This window comes from Crocuta crocuta, unplaced genomic scaffold (assembly GCF_008692635.1).
Source record: "Crocuta crocuta isolate KB4526 unplaced genomic scaffold, BGI_CrCroc_1.0 scaffold675, whole genome shotgun sequence".
Lineage (NCBI taxonomy): Eukaryota > Metazoa > Chordata > Mammalia > Carnivora > Hyaenidae > Crocuta > Crocuta crocuta.
This window is the reverse complement of record NW_027528796.1, coordinates 2,042,202-2,052,975: the sequence shown is the minus strand read 5'-3', so window position 1 is coordinate 2,052,975 and position 10,774 is coordinate 2,042,202. Positions and strand designations below refer to the sequence as shown.

The 10,774-nt window shown below is 56.7% G+C and overlaps 1 protein-coding gene across 1 annotated transcript in view; it reads right to left on the bottom strand.

Annotated features, from left to right (window-relative positions):
• Positions 1–3,695: 3,695 nt before the first annotated feature.
• DNMT3L (DNA methyltransferase 3 like) overlaps positions 3,696–10,774 on the bottom strand; it is a 24,383-nt gene continuing 17,304 nt past the window's right edge. Inside the window, exons 14-15 of the mRNA XM_077755366.1 lie at positions 7,273–7,358; positions 3,696–3,861 (exon numbers count right to left, since the gene is read on the bottom strand). Coding sequence (XP_077611492.1) covers positions 3,696–3,861; positions 7,273–7,358 — 252 coding nt within the window. The remainder of the gene's footprint in view (positions 3,862–7,272; positions 7,359–10,774) is intronic.

Genomic DNA, 10,774 nt, shown 5'->3' with positions numbered 1-10,774 from the left:
GGGGAGGCACCAGGCTCTGCTTCCTGAGCAGCCCCCCACCCTGCCCCAGACCCCAGAGAGTCAAGTGCTGCTGCAGCCCAGCCAAGAATGGGGACTCAGGACCAGGGACACGCTGTTTGTGGGGCAGGCAGAGAAGTGGCAGGGAGGGCGGCTGCTGGCTCAGAGGGACATCTAGGCAGGACTGGGGTCTGGGGGAAGGGCACACCCAGGACCAGCCCCAGGAACCTCAGCCTGATAAGTGCATGTTGGATTCAGGAGCTGTGTGACCTGGGGTAAGTTACTTAACTCCTCTGTGCCTGCATTTTCCCATTTGTGAAGTGGAGACAGTTGTAACACCTTCCTCAAAAAAGCAGCTGACTTGGGGCGCCTAGGTGGCTCAGTCGGTTAAGCGTCCAACTTCTCAGGTCATGATCTCACAGTTTGTGGGTTCGAGCCCCATGTTGGGCTCTGTGCTGACAGCTCAGAGCCTGGAGTGTGTTTCAGATTCTGTGTCTCCCTCTCTCTGACCCTCCCCTGCTCATGCTGCCTCTCTCTCTCTCTCAGAAATAAATAAAATATTAAAAAAATAAAAATTTTTAAAAAAAGCGGCTGACTTAATGTGTGGTTATTGTGAGCTGATACACACACAACATTCACACCAATACTGGAACGTGGGTCACAGAGGGTTTTAAGACAAATGGTGAAACAGAACACCCTTCTGAAGGCTTCCTGCAGTTAAGAGAAGGTTCTCCGTTCTTCCCCTTGACCATGACCCTGTTTCTCGGACAGTCAGCGAGTGTAGAGAGAGAACCTCTCTGCCTCCCTGGGCACCAAGCAGAATTGTATTTGTGCTGGGAACTGGAAGTTCTTGGTGCAGACGGGGAAGGAGCCGGCTGCACTCGCTTCAGGAGACCCAGGCCCCCCGTCAGCTGCCCTTGGGGTCCGGCGCAGCCCTTGCTGTTGACATGTGCCATCGCTGGTCCCAAGGAGCCCACCCTTTCTGCTGGGTGGTGTGTCAGTTTCCTGGGCGAGTCATAACGGATCGCCACAAGCTGGGGGTCTTTAAACAACAGAAATGTATTCTCTCAAAGTTCTGGAGGCTGGCGGTCTGGAATCAGAGCTCCTTCCGGGACGTGAGGCGAGGACCCTCCCCGTCTTCTGCTCCTGGTGGCCCCAGGCTCCCTCGGCTCACAGCTGCTCTCTGCCTCCAGGGTCAGGACCTTCCCCTCTGAACGAGGTCAAGTCTCCCCCTGCCCCCCGCATAAGGGCCTCTGTGGTCACATTTAGCCCCCACCCATGGTCCCAGACAGTCTCCCCATCCTGATTTCACAACATCAGCTGCATCTTTTTTGCCTTATAAGGTGACATTCACAGGCTCCAGGGAGTGGAACAGGGACATCTTTTGGGATCTGTGGGTGGGATTGTGGGATTCTCCTCAAAATTGGAGAGTTTTGAGGTACTTGGGAATTGATGGTGTCAAGCTGTTTGAGCAGCTCTGGGCCCCTACTTGGGAGAGTCTGATAGAAAGCAGACACTACGGGTGCCCGGGTGGCTCATTCGGCTCATTCGCTTAGGCTCAGGCCATGACCTCATGGGTTCGAGCCCCACCCTGGGCTCTGTGCTGACAGCCAGAGCCTGGAGCTGCTTCAGATTCTGGGTCTCCTTCTCTCTGCCCCTCCCCCGCTCGCACTCTGTCTCAAAAATAAATAAACATTAAAAAATTAACAACAACAACAAAAGCAGACACTAACACGTCAGCCCCGCAGCACCGGTGCCCTGGGTGGAAGCTGTCAGGTGCAGAGTCCCCCCGCCCGGTCAGGCATTGTCATGAGCACGCATTTTTGTCAGATTGGCCCCAGAACTTGACCGACCGGGAAGCTCCTACCTGTGCTTGTGTGACATTGTCCCCACCCTTTTTCTGGGGCTTCTGTAGTCTCTGTTCCATTACAGATCTTGCTAAAGTCGCCCCTGGACACAAGACCTGTGACATCAAAGCCCAGTATTGACGCCCCCCACATCCACCCACGAGAGAAGGTTCCTCTGGATTCAGTTAAGACCTCTGTCTTAATCAACCTTCTCTAGAGAAGCGGCCCCCGTAGGACATGCATATATACACAGAGGGAAACTTATTTCAAGGAACTGGCTCATGGGATTACGAAGGCTTGACAAATTGACAGTGTGCAGGCTGCACCGGCTGGCCGGAGCCCCGGGGAGGAGGGCCCACGGGTGACCTGCCCAACAACTCCCGCTCGGAGGATGTCGCCGGGTTCTGTTCGGCCCTCGGTGGACCGGTAGGGGCCCCCGTCTCGTGCGACGGGGCTGCCGGAACACACCGTCACACACTGAATGGCTTCTAAAGCAGGAATGTGTTGCTTGTGGTTCTGGACACGGGAAGTCCGAGGTCAGGAGGCCCCAGGGTCGGGTGAGAGCCCTCTTCCTCATCGCGCACTTTCAGTGCAGCCTCATGTGGCTGAGGGCGCGGGGGCGCCTTCTGAGGCCTCCAACGAGGGCGCTGGCCCCATTTTGGAGCCCCTCCCCAAGACCCCGTCTTCATGCCATCATCTTGGGGGTTGGGATTTCAACATAAATTGGGGGGAGACACAGACCTTCAGCCGGCGGCACCCACCCACATACTGGACGGCAGTCTTCTCTACTCCAAGTCCACCAATTAACGTCAATTTCATCCAAAAAACACCTTCACAGAAGCGTCTGGAATAACGCTTGAACAAATGTCTGGGCCCCATGGCCCAGCCAAGTCGCAACAGAAAATTAACCATTACAACTTCTATTCTCTTTCAAGGTTTTTTTTTTTTTTTAATCTTGAGAAGGTCCAATTTTAACCCCACTTTTCTTCCGCAAAGTGTGGGCCCCGAGGCTCCCTCACCCAGGACAAGCTGGGTCTGTTTGATTAAGTCTACATCACTTTGGGGGATTTTCTGGCTAATCTGGAAAGGGCCCTTTAGGATTCATTACGTGTGATCGGAAGCCAGCTTGAGTCCGGGCTCCGCAACGGCTCCGTCCTCCCCGGGGCCTCGGCAAGCGGAATCCCGCCTCCTGCGGGCAAGTCCTTCTGGCTCCACGAGCACCTGTGGCTGCCGGCCTTGAACGTGGATGGGGCCTTGGCCTCTGTGCTGTCTGTTCAGTGCGCTCTCCCTCTGTTCACTAACCGTCCTAGCCCACGCTTCACGAGGGTTTGGGATGTTTGCCACGGCTGTATTCAGTGTGAGCGGTTTTCACTATCAGCCGAAGGCAGTCCTGCCCCCGCAGGGCCACAGGTGCATGGGGAACACGGGCCACACCCACGTACGACAATCTGCCCTGCCATCTTTCTCACACTCGCCCCCACATCCTATGGGATAAAAGAAAGGCTATCCTTGCACATAAAAACACCAGAATACGACCAGTCACAACCACAATAAATATATTTTAACTTCTCAACCGGCACACACACATTTCCAGCAGCTTCGTAGCAGCAAGGTCTTGTCCACGGTTAGAGGCCGAGAACCTCGGCCCCACGAGGCGGGGCCGGGCCGCGCCTGCATCTCCACACCGGGAAGGAGGTGCATCTGTCTGGGGCAACCTTGGGAAGTCCAAAGTCACTCAAATAAAATAACAATTTGAAGAGGAAAAAACAGAAACAATGCAAGGAAAGTTGCCCTGTTCTAGGAAGTCTTTCTTTCTTTTCTTTTTTTTTTTTTAATGGTAAAGTGAATCATTTATAGAGAGGAAGTGAGCCCTGTTGAAAAATACTTGAAATATTCTCTCAGGGGGAGGAAACAATTCTTCACCAGCTCGGCCGGCCCCTGGGTGGGGGGCTTCATTCTCTGCCTGTCCTGAGCCAGCAAAGACAGGGCCTCTTGGGAACCCAGGGCTGAATGCCTGCTGCAAAGGAGAGAAGGAGGCTTATCACCAAGCGCCCGCACAGGCTCCCGGGGGCAGGGGAGGGGCTGGCGCACCGGGTCCCACCCGATTATCCCCAGGCCTTGGAGATAAACAGTCTTAGGCGCCCCCCCCCCCACCTTCCGTGAGCTTTCCAGCCCGTGTGGAGTGACCAGCAGTCCTGAGCCCCAGGGGCTGGACGCCTCTCCCCCCGCCCCCCGGGCCCAGCTCCCCCGGGGCAGCCCTGCTGTCTGAGGGCTGACCACGGCCGTGGCCGTCCACGGGCAGCTGCCGTCTCGGCTGTGAGCAGGGGCTCTGTCCTCCCTGTGGAGACACGGGCCTGGAGGAGAACGCCCAGGTGAAGATGGCTGCTTCCAGCTTTATTTCTGGGAACCAGGCGCCCACCCGCCCCTCCAGGCGCCGCCCGCAGAGGTCCAGGGGAGTGAAGGGGGAGGAGGGCAGGGAGAGGAGGCGGCTGACACCAAACGTGTCTGAAAACACTGGAAAGCTGCTTCGCTTTGGCTCCACCTGAACACAGAGCCTGGTGTGGGTCTGGCACGCGCCAAGCCTTGGCAGCTCCTGCCCTGAGCACGTGCCACACCGCAAGCTGGGGAATGCTGGACTTGGGACGTGGGGGGCATAGAAGTTTCCAGAAACTCGCTGTCAGAAGATGTGGCTTAGCTTGGATGTTGTCAACATTGGTTCACCACAGAGCAGGTGCCACATGGTGTGGGTCTTGGGGAGGCGGGTGGCCGTGTCCTTAGGGGCTCTGGGGCACAGTGTGTGGGTGAGGACAGATGAGCGAGGCCCGGTGTTCTAGGAGCAGAAAGCTGTCCAGAGGAGGGGCTGGGGCTGGGGGGGCTGGCCAACCGATGCTTGTGAGAATGAATAGTCCCAAGAATGTTCTGGCAGCGGAGAAGGGGTAAGTGTAAGGGTCTAAGCCCTGGTGTGTTTGAGTTGTTCCTACAGCCCAGAAATGCACTGTGAGCTTGTGTGAGTGTGACAGTGTGTGTGAGCCTGTGTGTGTGAATGGATGTGAGTTGGTGGGTGTGAGAATGAGGTATGGTTGTGTGAATGAGTGTGAGCTGGTGGGTGTGTGAATAAGCATGAGCTGAATAGGAATGTATGAGCAGGTGTGTGAGTGTGAACAGGGGCTGTGAGTAGTTGTGTATGTGAATGAGTGTAAGCTGGTGAATGTAAATGCATTAGCAGTTGTGTGAAAGAGTATGAGCAGGTGTGTGTGTGTGAGAGTGGGTATGGATGTGTGAGCCTGTGTGAGTGTGTGGATGAGTGTGAGCAGGCAGTGTGAGTGTGAGCAGGTGTGGCATGTGAATGAGTGCGAGCAGGCAGTGTGAGCGGTGTGTGGTGTGTGAATTAGTGTGAGCAGGCAGTGTGAGTGAGCAGGTGTGNACAGTGTGTGTGAGCCTGTGTCTGTGAATGGATGTGAGCTGGTGGGTGTGAGAATGAGGTATGGTTGTGTGAATGAGTGTGAGCTGGTGGGTGTGTGAATAAGCATGAGCTGAATAGGAATGTATGAGCAGGTGTGTGAGTGTGAACAGGGGCTGTGAGTAGTTGTGTATGTGAATGAGTGTAAGCTGGTGAATGTAAATGCATTAGCAGTTGTGTGAAAGAGTATGAGCAGGTGTGTGTGTGTGAGAGTGGGTATGGATGTGTGAGCCTGTGTGANAATGAGTGTGAGCTGGTGGGTGTGTGAATAAGCATGAGCTGAATAGGAATGTATGAGAAGGTGTGTGAGTGTGAACAGGGGACTGTGAGTAGTTGTGTATGTGATTGAGTGTAAGTTGGTGAATGTAAATGCATTAACAGGTGTGTGAAAGAGTATGAGCAGGTGTGTGTGTGTGAGAGTGGGTATGGATGTGTGAGCCTGTGTGAGTGTGTGGATGAGTGTGAGCAGGCAGTGTGAGTGTGAGCGGGTGTGGTGTGTGAATGAGTGCGAGCAGGCAGTGTGAATGGGGTGTGGTGTGTGAGCAGTGCGTGGTGTGCGGATGAGTGTGAGCAGGCAGTGTGAGTGTGAGCGGGTGTGGTGTGCGAATGAGTGTGAGTAGACAGTGTGAATGGTGTGTGGTGTGTGAGCCGGTGTGAGTGTGTGGATGAGTGTGAGCAAGCAGTGTGAGTGTGAGCGGGTGTGGTGTGTGAATGAGTGCGAGCAGGCAGTGTGAACGGTGTGTGGTGTGTGAATGAGTGTGAGCAGGCAGTGTGAGTGTGAGCGGGTGTGGTGTGCGAATGAGTAGACCGTGTGAATGGTGTGTGGTGTGTGAGCGGTGTGTGGTGTGTGGATGAGTGTGAGCAGGCAGTGTGAATGGTGTGGTGTGTGAGTGAGTGTTAGCGGTGTGTGGTGTGCGGATGAGTGTGAGCGGGCAGTGTGAATGGTGTGTGGTGTGTGAGTGAGTGTGAGCGGTGTGTGGTGTGCGGATGAGTGTGAGCAGGCAGTGTGAATGGTGTGGTGTGTGAGTGTGAGCGGTGTGTGGTGTGCGGATGAGTGTAAGCAGGCAGTGTGAATGGTGTGTGGTGTGTGAGTGTGAGTGGTGTGTGGTGTGCGGATGAGTGTGAGCAGGCAGAGGGAAGGGGGTGTGGTGTGTGAGTGAGTGTGAGCGGTGTGTGGTGTGCAGATGAGTGTGAGCAGGCAGAGGGAAGGGGGTGTGGTGTGTGAGTGAGTGTGAGCGGTGTGTGGTGTGCGAATGAGTGTGAGTAGAGCGTGTGAATGGTGTGTGGTGTGTGAGTGTGAGTGGTGTGTGGTGTGCGAATGAGTGTGAGTAGAGCGTGTGAATGGTGTGTGGTGTGTGAGCAGTGTGTGGTGTGTGGATGAGTGTGAGCAGGCAGTGTGAATGGTGTGTGGTGTGTGAGTGTGAGCGGTGTGGGTGTGTGGATGAGTGTGAGCAGGCAGTGTGAATGGTGTGTGGTGTGTGAGTGAGTGTGAGTGGTGTGTGGTGTGCGGATGAGTGTGAGCAGGCAGTGTGAATGGTGTGTGGTATGTGAGTGAGTGTGAGCGGTGTGTGGTGTGCGGATGAGTGTGAGCAGGCAGTGTGAGTGTGAGCGGGTGTGCATGCGTGGGGCAGGCAGAGTTCCCGAGGCTGTGGGGGGCCCGGTGACGGGTGTCCGGGAGTGTAGACGCCCTTCCCGGGACCCAGGGAGCCCTGTAAAGTCCTGCGGGGACAGCCTCAGGCAGCTGTGGAGCCAGAAGCTGGGAAAAGGGCTCCTGACCTTGATCACCCCGGAATTCGGCGGGGGGAAGGCCCGCCCGACACAGCCCCTGACCTGGGCACAGAGGTTGCCCCCGCATGGCTCTGTCTAGAAAACTGTCCCCAGACTTCAGTTTCTTTGGCGAAGCCGGTGCTGGGCCGGCGTCCCTGCCCCACGCAAGTGCCCCACGACCCTGGGACGCGCGGGGAGCACCTTTTCACGGCTGGGATGTTGCTCCACACGTGCACGGCGTTCTGGACGGTTCTGCCACAGACGTCCTGGATGGTCACGGGGTCGGCCTGAGGGAGGGAGATGGGCCGTGGCTCAGGGTAGCCTGGGCAATGACCTCCCCCCCCACCGCGCCCGGGGGCCTCAGCCCCCTCTCTGGAAGGACGGTGTCTCTCAGTCTCCGCTGCTCACATCTCACATCTGATTTCTTATAAATCACCTTCTGAGGGAAAGAAGCTGAGGCATCACTGGAACTTTTAACCAGTAGACTCTCCTTTGCCGGAGGTCACGTGGCAGGGATTCCCCACCGGCTGCGGCTCCGACGCGCATTTCCCCGAAGGACAAAGACGTCCTTTGTCTTTGAGCCAAGACTCTCTTCGCCTCGGGAAGATGAAAGGCTTTGCTGGCAGACAAAGCGTTTTCTAAAGCGCCAGGTGTTTCAGGAGCCGCGCGGGCTGCTGGACCCCGGGGTCCCAGTCTCTGCAGAAGGCGCTGGAAGGATGGAGGAGGGGGTGGGAGGGAGACCTTCCACCAATGGGAGGGGGGTTCATGGAAGGGAGAAAGACGTAGAGGAGAAACTGAGGCAAGAAGCCCCCTGTCCCTGACACCCAACACGAGGCAGGCCGACCCCACCTGCTCCCTGAGTCCACAGAGTCCCGTGTGGACCGTCCCCGAGCCCCCCTGTCACCCACCCCCAGGGACACACCAGCCTCCTCCCGCACCCAGACACGCCACAGGCAGAGACACACCTGACGGCCCGGCACTCGCCAGAGCCAGAGCCGAAAGAGGCAGCGCGCCTAACTTCCCCTCCCTCTGGCATGAACCACGTTCCACCGCAAGGTGGGAGCCATCGCAGAAAGTGTGGAAAGGTCCCTTTCTGGCCTTCTGATTTGGGACCAGCTGTGACCTCCCAAACGTGTGCGCAAAACAGTCCAGAGTCAGTATTTTTGCTGGGCTCTATGTGTGCTGATAACTCGCGTCCAGTTTGGAACCCGAACCTTGTGGCTGGACCCGCTATCACTCACTCACTGTTTGCGTGTTTGTGTCTTGATAGATGATGCAGCCTACAAACCTGGCCCTGGCTGCTTCTCGGTGGGCGTGTCACTATTTTAAAAATCCCGAGGGCGCCTGGGTGGCTCGGTCGTTTAAGCGTCTGACTTCGGCTCAGGTCACGAGCTCATGGTTCGTGGGTTCGAGCCCTGCGTCGGGCTCTGTGCTGACAGCTCAGAGCCTGGAACTGCTTCGGATTCTGTGTCTCCCTCCCTCTCTCTCTGACCCTCCCCTGCTCATGCTGTCTCTCTTGGAAATAAATAAAACATTAAAAATTTTAAAAATAAATAAAAAAATAAAAATTCCAGACTGGCTAATGATTAAGAATAACCATGGACGTGGAGGAAGGTAGAAGAATCATGGGAACACTTTTCTCAGCCCTGCGAAAATGACTTTTAAAACCATAATTCACAGGGGGCGCCTGGGGCTCAGTCGGTTAAGCGTCCAACTTCAGCTCAGGTCATGATCTCCCAGTTCGTGGGTTCGAGGCCCATGTGGGGCTCTGTGCTGACAGCTCAGAGCCTGGAGCTGCTTCACATTCTGTGTCTCCCTCTCTCTCTGCCCTTCCCCCACCCACGCTCTGTCTCTCACTCTCAAAAATAAATAAACATTTAAAAAATTAAAAATAAATTTTAAAAAACTGTAATTCATGGATTGTGTTCTGGGAGAACATAATTACCAAACTGATCTCAGAAAGGACGGAAAGCCCTGTTGTTCCACAGAAGCGCTACGCCATTTCAGCACGGCGGCGGCAACAGTCAACCCAGCGGCTTCGCCAGGTCACGAAGCAAGTTCCACGTCCAGGCACGGACGGGGCAGAGACAGACCGCGGAGGACCACCCGCCGGCTCCCTTGTGCTGCTCCCGGCGAAAGTNGTTAAAAGAACCATGCGCCCCTGAGCGGGTTTCCCCAGGAGCCGGCTTGCTTCCTTGTTGGGAGCCCGTCAGCGGACTGTATCCCCTTAATATACCAACAGGGGAAATCACCTCACTATCTCCACAGACGCAAAAAAGAGTGTTTGACAGAATCCAACAGCTTTTTTTTTTTAAGCAGGCTTCACGCCCAGTGCAGAGCCCAACACGGGGCTTGAACCCATGACCCCTGCGAGATCAAGACCTCAGCTGAGATCAAGAGTCGGGTGCCGAACACACAGAGCCGCACAGGCACCCCAACAATATTCTCGATGAAATTACTCGAAAACGTGGGAATCTCTGAAACTTCTGGAAAATTCCTTAGCGTAGTGAACTATATCAACCTCAACCTAAAAGCCGGCGCCAGCTTCGTAGGGAAAGGCTGGAAACACTTCCGTGGAAGTCGGAAACAAGACGGGGGCGTCCCGTCCCGGCTGCGGCCCACCCTCGTCCGAGGGCGCCTGCCCCACGGGACGGGGGAAACGTGTCTCTCAGGTGTGAGGCTGGGGGAAAACACCAGCACTCACATGGCCGAACGTCCGATCGGATCGACCGGAAACGACTGTGCTCCGTGAGGTGGCCCAAGGAGACAGGAGTGAAAGCAAAGTGTAGAAGTCGGCGTGTCGTGTGCCCGTCACAGCCAGTCAGACGGCAAAGAGGAGGGTCCTGATTGCCGCGGGGAGGAGGGCGCAGTGACGCACGGGCCGAACACAGCAAGGCTGCACGGGACACCCCCGCGTCCCTGCGGGGGCCGGGGGCCGGGGGCTGGGGCAGCCCGGCTGGGCAGGTGGGCCAGCAGCAAGCACGACACAACTCGGCCCAGCAGTGTCACTTCTGGGACCGTCCCACGGGCGTCCCCACACGCGGCTCGTGGCGCGGTCTCATTTATCAGACTGCAAGACCACAGCAGCCCATTCCCACTAAGGGGAACAGATCAGATACGTTGTTTACGTCCATACGAAGCACACCCGCGCAAAACAGGCCCGTGCAGGGCAGTGGCTCAGTGACGGAGCCCGCGGCACATCTGCGTGCACGGGGGTGCGGCGTCCCGGGGCAACCAGGGCCGGCCAGGGGGACACGGCGCGCCAGGCAGCGNATGTATGTGGTGTGTGGTGTGTCGGGGAGTGTGTACATGGTGTGAGGTGTGTGCGGGAGCTCATATGTGGTGCTCATGTGTGTGCAGGAGTGTGTACGTTGTGTGTGGTGTGTGGCGTGTGCCTGTGTGTAATGTGTACTGAGGTGTGCATGAGCACGAATGAAGAGCCCACACCGGTCTGTCCTGAAGGGCGGGAGCAGCGTGCAGGGGACGCCATCCAAGGCCACCTTGAAGGGTCTGTTTCCCAGGAGCACAGCGACCTTCGCGTGAAAAGGAGGCTCGGGGGCTGGGCTGGGAAGAAGCCCGCGTGTCCCGGGGAGGCCCCCCAACCAGCCCTGGACCACAGCGCGGCACGCACCCCCCAGACACCCCCCTGACCGCAGCGCGGCACACACCTCTCAGACACCCCCCTGACCGCAGCGCGGCACGC